Source organism: Elephas maximus, chromosome 25 (assembly GCF_024166365.1).
Source record: "Elephas maximus indicus isolate mEleMax1 chromosome 25, mEleMax1 primary haplotype, whole genome shotgun sequence".
NCBI classification, from domain to species: domain Eukaryota; kingdom Metazoa; phylum Chordata; class Mammalia; order Proboscidea; family Elephantidae; genus Elephas; species Elephas maximus.
The window spans coordinates 43,782,560-43,803,655 of record NC_064843.1 but is presented as its reverse complement, the minus strand read 5'-3'; the positions used below and the strand labels follow the sequence as shown (position 1 = coordinate 43,803,655).

The window sequence follows — 21,096 nt, the reverse complement described above, 5'->3', positions numbered from 1 at the left end:
ATTATTTAAATACTAGCAATGAACTTTTGGGGTCTGGTCACCGTTCCCCGCTAAAACCCATGAAATAATCCACAGCCAAGCCAGTAGTTCTAAGCTATTATTTTTCCACTGACTTGAGAATTTCACGGGTCCTGTGAATCAACACCATTCCTTCAAAGTGAAGACTCCTCCACCACCCACCCACCCACCCACACACCTGCCCGCCAACTCTCCTTGTTCTCCACTCAGAAAACTAGTAAATTATAAAAACATTATTCACTCTATCCAGTCCCTGCCCTCCATTCACTCATGAACCCTCCGCATTTGACCCTTTGCTAATCGAGAATCCAGCAGAATGCCCCACATATCTGTCCTCAGTTGTCACCTGCTTCTACCCAGTTAGCGCCTTTAAGAAAGAATGAAGTACGAGGCCGCAGCCCATCCCGCTGTGAAGGTACAGGCAGAGTTTAGGCTCTGGGCTTGTACTGTATCTGCTGCAGAGAAGGCGTCCATGTTCCATGTCCCATACTCTTCTTGGCCCCTGAAATGTCTGCCCACACAGGAAGTGCTGCAGGCCCTGAGCTGTGCACACAGAGTACAGCCATTGGCCAAGGGGGAGGTAGGGTCCAGAGAGGGTCACCAACAGGCCCTCAATGTCCTGGAAGTGGAGGTACCACTCGGGCAACAGGGGAGGGTCTCCTTCCCCACGGGTGGTCTAGACCAGGGGCAGGAGGAAGTGGGCAAGATTCTCACACAAACCATTCCCACCGGGAAGAGGAAAGGTTCTCTGAATATCCTTCTGGCCTTTCATCAGGCTCACCTTCTAAATGCAGTACAAAGCACAGAGACCCTGTAGATGGTTGGATGGCTTCCCTCAGGACAGTATGGTCACTTTCTAGGCCGTGGCAGGTGGCAGTGTGGTGAAGGAGAGCTCAGGCCCTGCCATTCCACCAGTCCAGGTTCTAACTACCAGCTGAATCCAACAAAAATAACTACCACTTATTGAGCACTTACTATGTGCCAGGCACTAGGTTAAACGTTTACATGCGTTATCTCATTAAATCCTCACAGCAATCCCACAAAGAAGGCACTATTATCACAGCCATCTGAGTCAGAGTTAGAGGCTTAGAGCCACCAAGTAACCCACTGGGGTCATATGGCTAGTGAGCGCCAAGGCAGGACTCAGACCCAGGGCTATTTAGACCCAAAGCCCATCTTCTTAACCATCGTTCTTGGCCTCAATCAAGATGTTTCAGTTTCTCGCCCAAAAAATGGGATAATAATACTTAATCAAAGACTGCTTTCTGGATTAAAAGGGGTAACGTATCTACTAGCTCTTCGCACTGTGCCTGGCACATACAAAGCACTATTACTAGTATGGCAATTGTTAACAAACACATTGCTAGCATCGCACTGACTCACAAATAGGGGAGCCTCAGCAGATAGGCATTTGGTGGAAGAGGGGACAGGGTCTTAAAATATCCAACAGACTTGAAAATTGCTGGCCAAAAAGCCCTTGACTTCACATTTTCTGCCTCTCTATTTGCATAAATCATCTACATGCCCTAAAAAAACCCCAACACTTCAGTGTCCAAACTACACCTCTCATATAGCCTCACAGTGAAATCTCTTTGCCTAAGAAAACATGGTCCCCATCCAAGTAGGTGAAAGCTTTACTCAATAAGCAGGCAGCCCCCAAACAGCCTCCAACCCCAAGAGTCTGAGTGAGTCTACCTGACTGGCTGAGGGGAGGGGAAATGATGAGGACATTTTCAATGGAAACCATGCACGGTCAGCAGCAGGAACTGCGATCCTCACTGAGAACGGAGCCCGTTTCTATGCGGAATGCAGGTGAGGAGAGGCCGGGACCAAGAGGAGTGGGCCTAGAAGAGCTCTTAAGTAAGGCTCCTTCATCACCCCTGGGTCCAAATCCCAGCACCCACCCAACAGGGAAACAGAGTCAGGAAGTGGGAGCTTTTGGTCTTTTTAAAAACTGCAAGCTGGGCAACTGTATGAAGGGTGATAAGAGGAAAAGGAAGCTTGTCTTAACCAAGAAAAGGACAAAATAATGAGGTTCTTTGGGGACCTGACAGTTTGTGTTTCAGCTGCTGTATACCATGTGCCAGAAAGCACAGTGAGAGTCTGCCACAGTGTGTCCTGTGATGTGTCCCTGACAGTCACCTGGACATCTTCCCCTTGGGCTCTCCTCTCCATTCCTGCAGCTGGAACTCAGGAGGTGAGGTGTCTAGGCATTACTACGACAGGAAGAGTTTTGGGCAATGAGGGACTGCATTTTGGGAGCCCACCATGGGCTGGCTACATAGGGAAAGTGCCACTGCTGGACACACACATCACGCTATGTTCTCAGCAGTGGCACCCTCTGCCCTGAGTCATTCGTGTCCGTCTGTCCGTTGTCCGCACCACGCCCCCCCACCCCGCCGCCCACCGACCTCTGTCAACAGTGCAGGGGGTCCTGAGCACGCCCGAGCTCACTGACATTCTGAAGGTCTGAATTCCAGGGTCCATCAGAATCAGGCTCCAGCCAACTCGGCAACAAGGTTAGATTCAAATCACAGGGCTGTTTGGTCTCCCTTAGGATATACTTCTGGAATTTTCTTACATAAATTAGGTTAAAGTCATAGGAAAAAAGCCCAGTGGGAAAAAATAAATACCATAAAAAGGGTTACAAAGTTTCCCTGTGTAAAGTGAAGCTACATCTCACCTTACATTATTAGTTTCAAACACACATTACAGAAGTGTACATCGCTAACAGTAAATGCAGCTCTGGTGGCGCAGTGGCTAAGCACTCAGCTGCTAAACCAAGGGTCAGTGGTTTGAACCCACCAGCGGCTCCGAGGGAGAACGATGTGGCAGTCAGCTTCCATAAAGATTACAGCCTTGGAAACCCTGTAGGGCAGTTCTACTCTGTTCTACAGGGTCCCTGGGAGTCGGAATCAACTCAACAGCAGTGGGTTTGGTTGGGTAAGAGTAAATATATTTTAAATACAGTCACACTGTAGCTACTAAAATACTCAGAATATAAAACACACAAAAATTAGTAAGCATAAATAAGCCCCATGCTGCCTGAGAGGGTTTCAATTTCAGGAATAAAACAGAAATCCGCACCTTCAGATGCTGGGAGAGGCTGAGGGGAGGCACACACACGCACAGAGAGGGCTCGGAGCCCCCACAGCTGTCGTCACTAAAGACAATTCAAGCTCTTAGCTCGTACGAGTGAAGTAAGGTCAGGCCTCCTGAGTTTGAGGGAAAGAATGCTGCAAACTTTCAGGCTCACTTACACTGCTTCCTCAAAGGTCAGTGGAGCTGGGAGACAACCTAGTCCTCGTCCTGGTGGGCAGAGCCCAAAACAGACAGAGTTCTGACTCGGCCACGTGAGCTGGGAAGCCTGCTCCCTCTGCCCCCTCCACTGGCCCAGATTCCTCACGGTACAGAGCTGACGACGCACGCCTGAGGTGCTCAGGAGGCTGTGGTGAGAATGTACAGGACACAAGTTGGAAAACAAACAAAGTCTCTAAACCAGGACTACACAATATCTATAAATACATAAACTAGCAGAAACATAAAACCACGCATGAAGTGATAAACAATGAGTTCACGGCAAGGGAGAACACACAGAGAGCTTCAACCGTTCCATTTTATTTAGGGAGGAAAAAAGGATCTGAAGCAAATTATACCACCCAGTAAGATCTGACACGGGTGTCTGTTAAAATAGTCTCTCAGTCTTGTAGAGGGATGTATTTAAAGTAAATGGAGAAAGAACAACACTGTGCTATACAGACACAAGGGGGCAGTGTTCTCCTGGCTACCAGACTAGGAAATTTCTCATATTTCACCAGAAAGCACATGGGAAAACCAGCAGAAATTAAACCTAAGCTAACCCACTGGCCTTCCTGCTGGCCTTCCTGCTGGCAGCTCTGATGAGTCTCTAGCTTCAGTTTTGCAGGATCCCACCCACCCACAGGCTCTGGGATTCCCCGACCTGCTACTGCCAGGCTCCCTGGTCCCAAAGCAGTCCCACTCAAGAGTAGGTCTCGGCTGCTGGGCTCATCCTGATGCTCCCTGCTCTCAACCCAAAGACCCCACCAAATGTCCCCATGGAGCAACACAGGACAAATGAGGCTTACTTCTGTATCCAGTTTGGGGATCTTTCTCCAGTTAGAAAACTCCGGCTTTGTTACTAATCACCTTTTCTATTTAGGATTTGTTGCTGCAGGACTGACTCACCTTAAAGACAAGTATTTAGAGGAAAGGCCTAAAACCACTTGTCTCTTCCATGTCCAGGACAGGTTCAATACCCAAAGCCGCCTCCAGCAACAAGAACCTGCTCAGCCAGCATCACGGAAAAGCGGAAGGTCCCAGACAGCTCAGAAAAGAAGGACCCAGGGAGGAATGTGTCCTGCCCAGGGCCACAGAGCTAGGACTGAAACCCCTCCTGAAAGCATGTTTTGTTTTTAAGGGGACCATGGGCCTGAAAAAGAAAAGCCACTCAGCTGAAATAGAAGTAAAAGTTGAGAGAAAGGAGCTGCTTCAATCCTGCATGCATGTGGGTGTTCACACAGCGAGCTGTGAGCTCAACATCACTGGTGCACTTCAGCGACCTGGGCTCTGAGCTTGCAGGGAGCCAGAAGGCTGATTTAAGAAAATAACACAGCCAATAGGCAAGGTGCTGACACAAATCATTACACCCTCAACAGGCAATGAAAACAACCGTGGCATGGCATTAACGTATCTGGGCCCCAAGTTCCCTCAACTACACTCCATTGCTTGTTGTCTTGACAAAGAACGTGTCTTCCCAAAGTCAATCATACTCCCGTATTTAGGAAGGAAAAAAATAAATCACAGTTTAAAAAAAAAAAAAAAAGAGGTCCCCCAGTAAGATACAAACTACACTTAAACTGGTCACGTTATATTAAAAGTACGCATTTAATCTTGAGTACAGTCAAACCTCTAATCGGGTTAGGTTTTCCATAGTTTTCAGTGAAGTCATGGCATGACTGAAATCACTGAGAAATAAGGGATTTGTAAAACACGCGCGCGGGCACTCACCTCAGAAGTAGTCTATACACAACACAGCAGCTACGTGGGTGGTAGGGCAAAGGACGCATGAATAACTAGAAGCTCATTCCCTCTGCTCCCTGACTAATGAGAAAGCCCCAGGAAGGATGATTCAGCAGCAGCAGGTCTACAGCACACACGTGTACAGCCACGTCCCTGAAAAGACAGCTAGCCGGACTGCCCATAGAAGACACTCGAGCCTAAAACCTGCAGGAAAGGGCTCAGTTACAGTACATTCTACTGCAGACATCTGAAATATGACAGTGTGGTATTTTCCAGATGATTATAATTTTTCGTGCTTTCTTAAAAAATTAAAAACTGAAAGCTTCTTTCAGCCTGTGATGAAGTAAGGGGAAACTGCATCGTAAAGCAGAGCTTAGGCTCGGCAGGATTCTGTGTAGATAGAATGCTTGTGTGGTGAATAAGCCTGTGTCCCTTCGGCCCAGCAGAAGGCAACCCTCTTCTCAGAGCTCCAAGGCAGAGGTTACCAGGGAGCACTCAGGTGAAAGCTTGCCAGCACAGCAAAGACACCCGAGCCGCGCCTCTGCCCTGCCTGTCAGACGCAGATGCTCACTGCTCTCTGATCAAGCCCAGAAATGCTGCAATCGACGGGGGGCTAGGACCACCAAGTAGATGCTCACATGCTGGGCAACACTGTCTTCCAGATTGTTAAATATTTTGTTTAAAAACCCCAAGTGGGTTTACGCTGTGACTTCTTTCTGACTCGAAGCTGTAGTTCGCTCACAATCCCAATCATAAACACACAGACTCTATATACAGATATTTTTAACAACAAAAAAAAATTCTACCAAAAAAAGGGAAAAAAAAAGTGAGTTGAAGCCTTGTCCTTGTCTAAGTCACACATCAGCTGGGCTTGCCTGAGACCGCCCCTTGCTCAGTCCTGCTCTCTCAGCACGGCGGCCCCTACTCATCCGCGGCGGCTGTCAGCATCCCCTTGTCAGTCAGGTGAGACTTGAGCGTGTTAAAGATGTGGAGCTGCTGCTCAGGCCGCAGGGTCAGGAACTGCTGGATCAGCTTGCTCGGGTTAGGGCCCCTGGAACAGGAGGGGAAGGAGCAGCACTGAGCTGGGGCCTGGCTCTTTCTAGGGCCCGATTAAGGAGTGGCTGCTCCGACCACGGGATTATCTGGACTAACGGAGGGCAGTGGGGCTAAAGGGAATCCATAGGAGTCACACTGAAAACTACATTCACACTTGGGAGGCTTTTCCCGCGAGTCTGGAGGTAGCTGACACTCTTCAATTTCACCATACTTACAACTCCGCTCACTCGGTCCAGGTGGGAAAGCACTGTACCTGATAAAACTGGCGATGTAGACGTTGACAAAGGTGGCCATCAGATACTGGCAGTCAAAACGATCCATGATGCCTCCGTGGCCGGGAATGGTATTGGCAAAGTCCTGTTAGAGGTGAGCGAAGGGTCGATGAGCCTGGACTCAGCCAGTGACCAAACCCCAGCCTAACAGTCCCACCCCATGTCCTGTTTGTGTCCTGAGTAGCTGAGGTCAACAAAAAGGGAGAATTAAATATCGACTCAAATGCTGAGGCTATCATAGGACACAATCTTGTTAAATTACCAAATGTTCTTTTAAAGAAAGCTACGCTAACAAATAACTGGAAATCCAACTACTGAATTTTCTTGGAGACAACACATTTTTATTTAATCTACCGAAATTCAATGTATGGACCAAGAAGAACACACACTAATAGCCTGGTATCTTGAAGAGAGTGGTGGTTGACAGGGTAGAGCCAGTGGAAAAAGGCAGAAGATGGGCGAAGATGGGGGAGAGAGTGAGACGGGAGGAGCCTGGCTGGGAGACAAGGAGAAACACCGACAGGAGGGTTTTCCTACTTTGATTTTAAAGGCTCGTTTGAATCCACTTGCAAAGAACCCTCCAAAGGGGCCGATGAGCGAGGCAAAGGTGGACAGGGCAACGCTGTGACTCTGGAAGGGGTACATCCAGACCGTTTTCTGAGAGAACACAATGTACAAAAGTTAGATGGCCACAAGCCCAGCCGTATTCCTTTTAGCATCCATCACTTACGAAACTAAAATTTCACACACACACACACACAATAGTGAGAAGACTGGATTTTTGTTTCTTTTTCATTTTTGCATCCCTAATGTCTGGCTTAACTGAAGACATTAAGGTGTTCTGCATTCAATCTGCTGTGTAAAATGCTGCTTTGGTTAAAGAAAAGCCAGCCTCACACAGACTAACAGACTACGTCATTGAAAACGCAAGGGTATTTTGATAGTCTGTTCAGATAATTGTGGATCTCCTTCTTTGACATTACACCAGAACTTGACAAGTGGTAGTTGCCGAAAGTTAGCTGCAGGGTGGAACCTGAAACCCTACCGATGAACTTTTCGTGCCCTGCTCCATGCGCCTCCTGTGGACTGTTAAGCACTGGGAACGGATCTCTCACTCACGCGCGGCTGGATAACACTATGCTAGTTCAGAGTTATGTAAGTCTCCCAAATGCAGACACATTTGACTACATAATACCCCCAAAAATCATCTCATCCTCGCAAACCTCAGTAGGAAAGTCTAAGTATTAGGGAGCTGTCAAGCTCACAGCAGCAGATCCAAGTTTTTAAAATTCTAATTTTCACTTGAAAGCCAAATTTATACCTGATAACAATGACTGTCAGTTGTTCCCTTAAAGTGACAGGCTCACTCTGTTCACTTTCAAGAAAATGTCTGGCAAATACCCGGGTCTGAACAGCTATAGTTTGTCACTTCTTTTCAAGTAAAAATTATGTTTCTAGAAAAAAAGAGCCAGTTCAGCTCACAATTCAAACCACCACCCTCGTGCCTTTCCTTTAGGCAAGCCTTGTGCTTGGAGGCAGCATACTTGCCATTTCGCCTTATGTATGCTTTCCATTTTGTTACACAGAATATTAAAAAGATGTGTACTCAAGGTCAACACTTCAATAAAATTAACTTTACTATTTCATCAAAGACATTCTTCAGTGAAAAGGGCTTTTTTTCCTGCAAGCGTGAGGCGTGAAGAATCCAGTGACTTCTAGCACAATCTGGTGTTGCAGCCTTGATTCGTACTCTGGGGCCCAACAGCACTACCCACCACAGCTTTTGCACCACCATGGCAAATGCCAACAAAGGGAAAAAGACAAATAATGTTACAGGATTAGTATGAAAATACTGTCTCTGCAGACCCCTAGAAAGGATCTCAGGGTCCCTTGAGTACCCACAAATAAAGCACACAATGAGAACCACTGGTCTGAACGATATGAGGTGGAAGGAAGGGTCTCTTGCTGCCCTCACCCTGAACTGGCCTGAGCAACTATCCTTCATCCTAGGTCTCAAGGCTTTGGGGTGTTTTTGTTTTTGTTTATGGGAGGGGGCCTCTCGCTCTGTAGTCACTATCCAATCGAGGAGGACCTGAGGCCATTCATCCATCCCATCCACATACCCAGCCAATGACCGACTGGATCACCCCGGGAATGTTGTACTCCTGCAGGCGAAACAGGTCTGAGGGCTGACAGTCCACGGTGAAGCTGTTGGTGTCGTTGTTGTACTCCACAGGGCAGACGAAGTATCGGTACCCAGACATCACATAGGACAACTGAGGATGAAGGAAAGATGAGCAAGTTCTAGCCATCCAGCCTGGCCACCAGACACGGCATTTGAGATGTTCCTCACAGTGCCAACCACCTAACTGCCAGCTGTGTGCTAAATCAGAGGCCCATGTTTCACTATGTGTATATTTTACCTCCATTTAAAAATAAATAAAAATCGACATTCACAGCCCACTGAGGTCCCACAGGTGATAAATACACACATACTTGCCCAAACCCCCAGGTCCTAAAATAATTCAGGAAAGACCTGAAGGAATTTAGGCAAAGCACCAAAAGCAGCTTCACCATTTTGGGGGAGTGGAGCTACAGTCCGTATCCCTCAAGATCTCGTAACCTAATGATAAATGGAGGGTGGAGCGGGACAGTCGGGGGCAGACAGCCAGGAGGAAAGAGGCTGAAGAGTTATAAAGGTAGGGAGGTCGGCACTAAGCTAGACAGCTCTGAGAATGGAGAGACTGGCCTGGGGATCAGAAGCAGGGCACCATGTTCCCAGGAGGGCTGCAAGATCACCCACCTCCAGGCAGGGCACACATGGGGGAACCTGGGTTTGTGTGGCACATCACCCCTTACTCCTTCTCTGCCCCTGAAATATCACACGTCTGGACAAGATGCTGCCAGCTGGGTGTCACCATGCCCCACTGAGGCATGAGGGAGGGCAAGGTGTGCACGGCCACTGCTTCTCCACCACCAGGCCCTTATATGAAAGGTGGCTGGGGAAGGACAGCCAGCACTGTCCCTGGTGGTGATGGTGTACCATGCTTGGCCCCTCTTCAGCACAAGGTCACCGATTCAGCAGGACAGACTTCCTAAGCTTGGGAAACACACTCTCTAGCCCTGGATAGACCTTGGATGGTGGGTGTGAGGCCTCCGTCCGCTCCCCCACCCTACCGGGCGCCACCACCTACCAGGAGTCCAAACACCACAGTGGCAAAGAAGCCCCCAATGAAGCCTTCCCAGGTCTTCTTCGGGGAGAGCTGTGGACAGAAAGCAAGTTCTTAGCAAAGGGGTTTGATAACTCAGGCTTTGGAAACTATAATTACTTACAAACACCTCTCTATTATAAAAAACCCCATTCTCTTAACCCCCTCATCTTCTAAATTTCCCCAGCCTTGGTTTCCTTGTTCCCTCTCTAATCCCCCCCAGTTTCCTTTATGTTTCAATCGGTCATTCGGATATTTTAAATACATTAAAAAGCAGTACATTAATTAAACGACAACACTTAAATCCATATCAAAGCCTCAAAAGTGTGCCTATATAGTCTGATAAAAATATTTTCCTTATTAGCTTTTTTTTTTTCTCCTGAGCGGTTGTCAATGTTTTCTCTTAAAATTAATTTATGATCAGCTCTTGTGGGCCAGCCTTCCCCAGGAAAACATAACGACATGGCCACAATACACACCAGCTAGATCTCTTCTCTGCCTCTCAGGCTGATCTGCTGGCACTGAAAGCTCCACCCTCCCCTCACCAGGATATTTCGTATTAGGGTAATCCACTTACCTTGATGAGCGGGGTTCGACCAAAGAAAAAGCCAAACATATAGGCCATGATGTCATTACAGATGACACAGGAAATGGGGACGATGAACCTAGGAAATAAAGCAAAGTTGAGATCAACTGTATCAAGACCTCGTACCTTGCAAGTCCACGAAACAATGCTATATGTGGGTCTCACTATCAAAATAACCCATTAAGTACCTGTAACCCATTCAGGAATAACTGAAAAAGAAATAAAATACCAAATAAGCCAAACCCAGCACCTAGGACCTGACATGTATTACCGAATGACTACTAAGAAATGGAGCTGACGTCTATACAGTGTCATTTGCTCTTTTTCATTATAAAGTGATATAGGGAAATGATATTACAAATTCAAACAGTAAAGGAAAAAAAATAAGTTTTCCTTCTTTTCTCCACCCCATCTCCATTCTCAAAAATAACCACTTTTACGCATTTCTGATTTTTCTTCCCGTAGTTACCTCTACAGTTCTACCTAATAACATTTCCCAATTATTTCATGATTTATTTCGTTTTTTTGTTTGTTTATCACTAGCTCCTTTGAGTCCTACTTTTCCCAAGGACCGCACTGAGAACACCACCACAACACAGCTGGATTTCCATCTCTGCTCCCCTGCTGATCTGGTCATCCTCGCTGCAAGGGGGCGGAAACAGGGCATTTCCACGGTTGCACATCTCTTTCTCTCCTCTCTCTGCACTCTGACAGTCCCTTTCTTTTTTTAAGCTCTTTCTGTTATACGTAAGGTCTTTATGAGTCAGTACCAGTTCAACAGCACCTAACAACAGCATTAGAGCTTAACGTAATCTATGTTAATCTCGGTTTCCTGGCCCCTCTACCTCAGGCAGGATTTTCTGACTTCCTGTTTAAGGGAGGGGTTCAGGGCATCTGTACTCTCCTTACTCCACTCGCCTCCCAGCCCCCTGTAACATTATTTTACTTTGTCAAAGCTTCTAACACATTTCCTTGGCTATTATTACGTCTTCTAGTTAGATTCTGAAAACCAGTAATAACTAGAGTTGTTTTGTTTGTTTACTGAGACTATACAGAGCACAACACACACCAGTTCAACAACTTTTACGTGTTCAATTCAGGAGCACTGATTACATTCTTCAAGTTGTGCGACCAGTCTCACTTCCCTTTTCCAAATTATTCCTCACTGCTCCCTAAGTGTCCTATCTAATCTTTCCAGTTGCTGTACTCAATTTGACCCCATATAGATACAATAACTATAGAGTTTTTAATATTATCCACCGTCAAGTGACATGTTTGGCCGTAAAGACTCAGCACACACCGCTCTTAAGAAATACCTAACAAAAACTCTGAGAGCAAGGGAAAGATTTACATGTCTCCCCAAGCTATTATAATTGTTTTAAATATAATAATGCCTAAAGCTGACATCCATAGGAGCTAGTCTTTGTTCTAGGCACTTTACATCTATTTACTAACGTATTCCTTACAAGGCTGGTATCATAATAACCCCATTCTAAGATGGGGAAGAGGCACAATCTAGGATCTTAAACACAACAGTCAAGTGCCTCCCCGTTTCAAGTGCCTCTCCCACAGACACCAGGATATGCCCTCACCTTTTCTTTACATAAAAGATTTTCCAGCTTCCTGAGTCACCCTGCTGATTTCTATCAATGCTCACAGATTTCCTGTTGAATCTGCCCTTGATTTCTGGAATAGTCTACTCAGTAGAATATGCTATTCTTTTGACAAATTGCCACATTCAATTTGCTAATATTTAATTTAGAATGGTTTACCTATAAACATAAGAGAAATCAGTTTATCATGCTTGTTCTCCCCTCCCTATGCTTGCCGGTTTTGGTATCAAGGGTTAGATAAGACTCAGCTGTTGGCCCACTTGATCCTGGTTCCTCTCCCAGGTGTGGATTCTTAATCAATTTTTCAAACTCTTGTATAGTTTCTGATCTATTCAAGTTTTCTCCTTAAAATTTAGTCATTTACATTTTTCCAGGATATCACACAAACTTCCTCTAGGTTTTCAAATCTGTTGCCATACAATTGCACTGTTTTTGATTCTTTAAATGTCCCTGTTCCCAGCAGCCTACCCCAGTGGTTCTCCAAGTGTGGGCCCTGAAGAGCAGTAACAGCAGCACATGAAGACATGTTAGAAATGCCAATTCTCAGGCCCCGCACCAGACTTCCTGAAGCAGAAATTTAGACGTAGAGTGCCGCAATCTGAGTTGTAACCAGCCCTGCAGGGGGCTCTGATGCAGCTCAGGTATGAGAACCCCAAGCTGGGAGGCTAAGGCAGCCCCCTCTGCACAGGAGAAACAGCTGCTGAATAAAGAAGAGTCCCCACCGCCCTCACTCACCAGATCATTCCTTCAAACAGGTTGTGAATAACGAGGTGCGACTGGGTCACAACAATCAGCAAGGTTACGTGGGTCCAGCCAAACTGCAGAAGACACACAGTAAGCTCTACCTACAATTTACCCTGATGATAACTCCAAAGAACAGTCAACACCAAATAGAAAATTGCAAAGAAACTGGCAGACAAAATACCTGCTTCTAAGCCAGTCTTTTTGGAAGTAAAAAGGGACCAGATTTGGTCTCTGAGAGTTAACACTTTGTCCCCCAGCTACACTCCCCATCTCAAGTACCCCCACACTCAGCCAAGGACAGCAGAGCATATTCCTAAGTGATCTTCCTGTGCTCTGAAAGCCTGAGTACTTTCTGTTTTCTTAACAAGTATTTATTGAGTACTTGGGGCACTGAGGGGCTCTGGTAGTGTGGTGGTTAAAGAGTTTGGCTGCTAACCAAAAAGGCTCACAGTTTGAAGCCACCAGCTGCTCCTCTGAAACACCATGGGGCAGTTCTACTCTGTCCTACAGGGTCGCTGTGAGTCCGAATCGACTCAATGGCAACAAGTTTTTTGAGGCACTCAGAGAGCAGACATTCTCAAATTGAGGGAGAGAATCATCAGCACCAAGTTGTGATGGTTAATTTCATGCGTCAATTTGGCTAGGCCATGATGCCCAGTTGTCTGGTCAAACACTAATCTAGATGTTGCTGAGAAGGTATTTTGTAGATACGATTAACGTTTACAATCAGATGACTTTAAGAGAGATTATCCTCAACAATGTGGATGGGCCTCCTCCAATTAGTTGAAGATCTTAAGAGCAGAAACTGAGGTTTCCCAAAGAAGAAGAAATTCCATCTCAAGACTATAACAGAAATTTTGCCTCAGTTTCCAGACTACCGGTTGGAATATATATACACACACACACATATATACATACATATACTCCACCACCCCCACGAGTTGAAGGCAACTCCGAAAAAAACTAGCAATATATGCCCGCGTGCGCGCACGCACGCACACACGCGCACACACACACACACACACATACATACCTCCTACTGGCTGTTCCGCTGGAGAACCCTGACTGATACACAAGCAATGTACGAGGCAGGATATTTGTGAAGCTTCACCTGAGCCTCACCTGGAGCTCACTGTCAGGGCCCTAGTAGAGAGGTTACTTAGGGTATAACTAACAGAGATTGGGCCTAGGGGGACAGCAAGCTGCCAAACTAAACAGGTTCATGCCCCAGGTTCTAGATGCATACAGAACTGACTGAGTGCCAGAGTTCCGGTTTTATCACAGAAAGAATGGACGGCCTGCTGAGTTTCTGGACAGAACTTCACAGAAACCAAGAATCCTGGCACGCACACACACCCCTCCTTACCATGTAGAACTGCAGTCGATAGTGCTTCTTGACCAGACTCAGCACAAACATGCAGAAGCCTAGTGTGAGGAGGGAGAAAGAGAAAGGACAGAATGAATCACATCCTGTGTTCATCTTTGCCCTGGTCATTTCTTTCAACTGTGCTAAGGGTCCCTTGGCTAATTCTTAGCAGCAGTTAGCCAGTGCACAATTCCAAAGCCCTGGGGGAAGAACAAGCTAGTTATCCGGAGAAGCAGTCAGGAGGAGAAAATGACTCCTTCAAGACAATCAACATGTTGAAGGCAGTATTTTAAATCTTGTAGACCGCACTCAATTTAGGACACTGTTTGTCTAGTAGGCATGTTTTGTTCCTAGAACAGGGGTCAGCAAACCAGGGCTTTGAACCAGTTCAGAACAGTTCAGCAGTTGCCAGCATAAATGAGGGCAGCACAGCAACCACATCTGTTGCCTGTAGGATTTTGACCTGAGTAGGAAAACAAAAACAGTGGTGCCTCACTCAAGGATGGCAGCCGACTGCACCACTTTGAATGTGTGTGGCTCTCCACAGTCCTGCCAGTAATCCAGTCTCCTGCACAGATCCCGAAAGTTTCACAGAGCCTGATATAGAAGACTGGATTATTGGCGGAACTCTGGAGAGTGACACACGTTCAAAGTGGCGTGGTTCTGCTGCCATCTTTGAGCAGGGCATTGCTGTCTGTTCCCTGACCAAAAAGTAAACCAAACCCATTGCTGTCAAGTAGATTCTGACCCATAGGGACCCTACAGGACAGAGTAGAACTGCCCCATAGAGTTTCCAAGGAGCGCCTGGCGGATTCGAACTGCCGACCCTTTGGTTAGCAGCCATAGCACTTAACCACTACGCCACCAGGGCTCCGTCTATTTCCTAAACCCACTGCCGTCAAGTCGATTCCGACTCATAGCGACCCTATATGACAGGGTAAAACTGCGCCATTTCCTACTAGGGTCAAAATTCAACTGGCAACAGATTTGGTTCCTATAAACGCACCTACTGGTTGGCAATTACTGAACCATTCCGAACCGGTTCAAAGCCCTGCAGCAAACAGCAGCCAAGCCAATTGCTTGTTTTTCTAAATACAGTTTTACTGGAACACAGCCATTCCAATTCACTTACATATTGTCTACAGCTGCTTTCAGCCATAATGGCAGAATCCAGTAGTTGGGATAGAGACCATGTGCCCCCAAAGCCTAAAATAATTACTAACTGGACTTTTAAAAAAAAAATTTGCCAGCCTCTGTCTAAAGAAAGGAACCCTGGTGGCGCAGTGGTTAAGCGCTTGCTGCTAACTGAAAGGTCAGCAGTTCGAACCTATCACCTGCCCTATGGAAAAAAGATGGGGCAGTCTGTTTCCATAAAGATTACAGCCTAGGCAACCCTGTAGGGCAGTTTTACTCTGTCCTGTGGGGTCACTATGAGCCAAAATCGACTCAGCAGCAATGGATTTAGTTTTGTTTTTTCGGTCCTAAAGAATGGGGGTAGAGCAAGGTCCTCCTGGAACAGGGCCCAGACCAGCCCAGCGTTTCTCTCACTCTGACCCAGATGGTGGCAGAGCGTCTGCAGCCTACCCCCTTTTTCCAGCAACAAAAAGGGATTTTTACGCACAAGTGTGCTGAGGCCTTGAAAGCAGGTCTGCCCAGACGCCTCTGACTTATCCCAGCAAGTGTGTGGCTGTTCCACTGCCCTGAGCTCCCCATGGTAGGGGCTGCTTTCAGGATCTGAGGGTGTTCTTCTGAATATCCTCGATGACAGCAGACCCCCCGGCGGTGGATTTTATATGTGAATGGCCAGGTACCTTTCACAGAGCCAAAGTATTGCTACCACCTTGATCAAAAGTAAGATCAGACTAAAATTAATGATAACCAATTTCTTGTGTGCCTCATAAACTAGCTTTGAAGGCAACTCAGAAATGAACAAACCTTATTAGAATATGTGTACAGTCTTAACTGAGTTTATGTTAAATAGCAGTTAATGTTTACCAAGTTTTAATATATCTGATTTAATCCTCACAGTAACCCTGCAGTTTTAGCTCCAGATTACAGAAGAGCTAACTCAGACTCAGAAAGATGAAGTCCTTGGCCCCCTAAGGTCACGGACTCTTTTTAAATGGAAACCCAGGAAAATTTCCACCACGCTGCAAGGTCCATAGAGGCGGTCTCCTAAGATACTACTCTGAAGTAAATGGTCACTTGGTTTTACATGCAAGCTCCTGGATTTTTGTTTTGGTCACACCACAGACTCCGATAACAGCAGTCAGGACAGACCATGGTATGCTGCCTTCCAGAAGAGGCCAGAACACAGGACAGGTGGCACAACACTGTAGCCCCCTTCTCCAAGCCACAAACCCTCCTCGGTCTCCATTTCTCTTATCAGAAAAGAGCTGCCATAGCAAACACCCGACTGTGCCGTCAGCTCGCTCCCCTGCACAGTCCAAGTTAATGTCATCCAAACATCCCATGAACCAAGAGACTCCCTAACTCCCACTCAACACCCATAGGAAAACCATACAGACACAAGAACCCACGACCCACTTACTGTGTACCTGTTAGATACAGAGTAAAGGAAATGAATCGGTGGTATTTGCTGAGAATCCGCAAAGGCTCCTCTCTCTGGACCAGAGTGAAGAAGTAATCCGTTACTGTTTCACCATAGAAGAAATAATTTACACACAGTAGGAAGTACCTGTAGACAGAGACAGGTCACTGCACTGCACAGGGAACCCGCGCTGCCTCTCTGCGGTCCTCCCCGCCGCACTCCTCCCTGCCACAAGACCTCCACGTGAGTCACAAAGAACAAGCAGAACTTGTTCTCTGGTAACACTGCTGGTGAGAGGTTTCTCTGGAAACAATTGTGGCAGCTCTCTTCACTTACCACAAACTTGGGACTCTTTTTACGCCTTCTGCGGAGCTTCCAAACCTAACCCTAAGAACACTCAAACCGTAAGACCCTCCAAAATGTGCCCCCATCCTTTTTCCCTGGACTTATTTCCACTCTTCCCAAGAAGATGCCTCCACTCTTGTCAAAACAGTTTACGCTGCCGTTCCCAGCTGCCTGCTTTGCTCCTGCCTTTTCCCTGCTTGGAACATCCCCTCCACTTACCCACTGTTCACTCATTGCTCAGACCGTTTTCTTTGTAAAACTTCACATATCTGTCTCCCCTGCATTTCCAGAGCGAGCAGTAGTTGCTCATTTCACTAGACAATGAACTACGGCCCATCATCTCAGAGTACCACCCCTCCCCGCAAGCCTGGCTCCGATGGTCAACCATCTCTAATGTTAACTTTCACTTTTCTATATCCGCTCTCCTCAACTGGAGCTCCTCGGAGGGAGAAGCCATAGCTCTTATACCTCCCTGGGACTTTAATAGCCACGCAGCCACCACTGCGAGCACTGGTCAAGGATTCTGAGATTGGGAAAGGGTGGAGAGTTTCCCTTTACCATTGTTTTTTTAAAGTTGTTGAAGTTCAGGAACTCCCCATCTTAGATTTATTTTCTGTTCCACACACCCAAAAACTTCCTTTGGTAAGTGACCACAGGCCAGAGGTCAGACCTCCTGAGTGTGTTAACAAAATTCCAGACACTGCTTTCCAGCCACAAAACAGCCACATCTTAACCCAGATGGCCATCACGGGTCCATCTGGAGGCTGGGAGGCAGCCCGCCCTGTTGAATGGTGGGAAAGCACCCCTGGGAGGGGAATACCCAGCCTAGTCTGCACACATCGGCTCCCTTGGCCGGGACCAAACTGTTGGGGCCAAAACACTACTCTCTAGCCTGGCTAAACCACAGAAATCAAACCCTGTGTTCCAGCATAATGCGATGAGAAGGGCTTGTATTTGCACAAGACTTCTCAGCATCATGCAATGTTCTGGTCAAATGTCACCAATCTGTTGTTGTGTGCCACTGAATAGACTGCAACTCACAGTAACGCTATATGACAGAGTAGAACTGCCCCACAGGGTTTCCTAGGCTGTAATCTTTATGGGAGCAGATTGCCAGGTCTTTTCCCCTCCAAAGCAGCTGGGTGGGTTCGAATTACCAATCTTGCAGTTAGCAGCCAAGTGCATAACCACTGCACCACCAGGGCTCCTTAGCATAGTATAGCTGGTAAAGCAGGGAACTTCAGATCAGGAAGGGTCTCAGATACCATCTGCTCTACAGGTTTTTCCGTTGTTTTTGCTTTAGGGTAGCAGAGCCCTTTCCTAGGAAAGGCAGAGAAAGTTTCTCTGGAGGAGGCCAGATCCTGTATGCTCAGTCTTGCTCCTGCCCTCTGGCTCCCAAGGCACCTCCTAGGCACTAGGGCTCCAAAACCACAGTTTGAAAACTACAAAGTCTCAACCACCTGCTTTAGAGGTGAGGAAACCAAGTTCCAGAAATGGTAGCACCAAAACCGTCCAACTTGCAGACAACACTGGTGAAATGCTGGGATGCTACAGCATGGGAAATACATTGGTCTAGAAAAGGGGGCCATGATGAAGCACCTGAGGGGCCCAAATACCAAGGTAAACGTGCCCATAGAGGTAGCTGGTCTTAGTTTCTTCTGGAAGATTCCAGACACCTACCTGGTAACTACTAAAACCAAAAAACCAAACCAGTTGCCGTCGAGTTGATTCTGACTCATAGTGACCTACAGGGCAGAGCAGAATTGCCCACAGGGTTTCCAAGGAGCAGGTGGTGAATTTGAACTGCCAACATTTTGGTTAGCAGCCAAGCTCTTTAACCACTGCGCCACCAAGGCTCTGGTAACTACTAAAGACTCCTCAAAGCTTAGCCGCACAATCTGGCCCATGAAACACCCCAGGCTTAAAGGTTCTGTGCAAGTCTGTAGCCATCACTCCTGCCTCCTACCCACCATCACTGTAAATAGCTACCACAAAGCACTTAACCAAATCTGCTACGGATCCCTGTGGGGCTAGCGAGCTTACCAGCTGAGGGTCCTGAACCAGGGTAGGTCATAGGAGTGGTAGACATTGTAGCCAATAGTGATTATCTCATGGAAACACTTAATCTGAACACACATCACCTGTGGGACACAGAAAAATTAGAAAAATTAGATCCTTATAATCTTTGGAAACAAAACCAACAGGTCATGGGCTGTTATGGATTGAATTACATCACCCAAAAAGATATGTTGAAGTCAGGATCCCTGGTAATCCGTGAATGTGACCTTGTTTGCAGGTATAAGATCTTTCTTTAAAGACATTATCAGTTAAGTCATACTGCAGTACGGTGGGTCTTAGTCCTAATCCTTTCTGAGTGGTGTCTTATAAAAGGGATGAAGAGACACAAAGAGAGTCACGTAGGGGGAAGGGAGAGGCTATGTGACAATGGAGGCGGATGCAAAGGAACACCAAGGACTTCTATGGCTCTCTCTCAGTTATCACAAACTAGGGTGACTCTTGGTTATCACAAACTAGGACAGAGCCACACAGTAATTCCTCTCTCAAACCCTTCAGAAGCAATCGACACAGCCAATACCCTAATTTGGGCTTCCAGCCTCCAGAACTATGAGAAAATAAACTTCTGTTCCTTAAAGCCACCTATTTGTGGTATTTTGTTAGGACAGCACTAGAAAACTAAGACATGGGCCTTCAACAAAAATCATTTTCTTTAAGAAAACTTTCAGTCCTGCAATGATTCTGCTCTCCTCTTCCTCTCTCTGTCATGCTATCCCACATGGCAAGGCAGCCCTTTATGTCACAGGAGTAGAGCCAATTTCCCACAATAAATACATGCCCTGTTATTTTAATCAACTTTTTATTCTATAATCTCCTAGAACTCAACCAATCCCTTTCCCTTTTGACTTTGAATATAAATTCTAGGAAAAAATCCAACTGCTTTGCTCAGCACTCAGCTGTTAGTCATCTGACCCTGCCCATGATGGTGGGAAGGCTGAGGGAGAAGCATTGTGGACTGGGATTTCTTAATGAAAACCCTAAGCCCATTTGTGAGGACCCAGGAAAATAAGAAACAAAACCAAGAGTCACCTAACGACATAACCTGGGGTCACAGTTTAATCAAACAGTTAGAGTAATAACACTGGGCTGCTGCTGAGAGATGAGAAGCCTCATATGTTCTAAGGCAGAAATGTTTTAAGAAGCCTAGACTCCCCATTGATTGCAGAATACGACACCTGGCATTTAAAACCAGTCCTGCAGGAAAACATGGAAGTAAAACTAAAGTAGCATGCAAATGGCACTTACAATCATCATTAAAACCATTGGTCCCAGGTAAATGATGATGAAGAAAAATGCAATCATGGCCAAAGTCAGGATGCCTCTTACCCACCAGTTCTTCCATCTAGGTTAGAGAGTAGGGAAAGGAGAAAACACCAGTTAGGAGTGCAGAAAGAAACAAAGCACAAGCCCTAGAGGGGTGGCTCTTCCTGGAATTAGAGAGCCCTGAAGTTCAATTCTTTCCAGAAGCACCTCCTTTGCCTTGACAGAGGGACTAGCCATATGCTGGCAGGAGCGGGGCCACTAATGCCATCACCTCACCCACAACCAAACTCAGCAGATGCCCTGAGGCCTGTAGAAAAATACATCCAGCTTCCATCTTAATGAAGGGATCAGGCAAAGCACTCATGGCGAACGGGTGCCCTCTGCTTCTGTATCCATTTGCATGGCTTCTACTGCCATCTCTATCTGAAGAAAACACTATGAATATTTTCTCTGCAGCAGAATCCTACATTGCACTGCTCCTGCATTGTTGGGGTGATGATATTAAATTATATAATAATAAAAAACAGCTAGCCCAAATTTGTGTCAGCAACTTTTAAGAAGGACTTTACACACACCAATTCATTCAATCCTTAGAATAACTAGCTTTTACGGATGAGGAAATCGAGGCAGACAGGTCCTACAGCTGGAATTTGAATCCAGGGGTCTGGTTCCAGAATCCATGCCCTTAACCACTGCACAATACAGCCTTCCAATGGGATAACTGGGCAGCACACATATTAACACTTTTAGATAATGTTTTGGGTCTTATTATTGGTGTTTTTAATCTACCCACATAGCTGGTGTTTGAAGGATGAGATTCTGAAGGGTCAAAAGTTTTAATCCTAGATTCACTGAAGTTGAGATTTTTTCAATTTCTTCCTGGAGAATTTAAGGAATTGTTCACAATGGATAAGTGTAGGAGAGGGGAAATTAAACTTGGAACCAGAATTGTGGGCT

The 21,096-nt window shown here is 46.4% G+C and overlaps 1 protein-coding gene across 1 annotated transcript in view; it reads right to left on the bottom strand.

Moving 5' to 3' along the window:
• Nucleotides 1-201: 201 nt before the first annotated feature.
• The window catches only part of CDS2 (CDP-diacylglycerol synthase 2), a 72,418-nt gene continuing 51,523 nt past the window's right edge, over nucleotides 202-21,096 (bottom strand). Inside the window, exons 3-13 of the mRNA XM_049868815.1 lie at nucleotides 20,122-20,218; nucleotides 18,844-18,941; nucleotides 16,463-16,602; nucleotides 13,905-13,963; nucleotides 12,530-12,612; nucleotides 10,173-10,260; nucleotides 9,581-9,649; nucleotides 8,510-8,662; nucleotides 6,924-7,043; nucleotides 6,368-6,471; nucleotides 202-6,109 (exon numbers count right to left, since the gene is read on the bottom strand). Of these exons, the coding sequence (XP_049724772.1) occupies nucleotides 5,980-6,109; nucleotides 6,368-6,471; nucleotides 6,924-7,043; nucleotides 8,510-8,662; nucleotides 9,581-9,649; nucleotides 10,173-10,260; nucleotides 12,530-12,612; nucleotides 13,905-13,963; nucleotides 16,463-16,602; nucleotides 18,844-18,941; nucleotides 20,122-20,218 (1,141 nt within the window). The 3' untranslated portion in view covers nucleotides 202-5,979. The remainder of the gene's footprint in view (nucleotides 6,110-6,367; nucleotides 6,472-6,923; nucleotides 7,044-8,509; nucleotides 8,663-9,580; nucleotides 9,650-10,172; nucleotides 10,261-12,529; nucleotides 12,613-13,904; nucleotides 13,964-16,462; nucleotides 16,603-18,843; nucleotides 18,942-20,121; nucleotides 20,219-21,096) is intronic.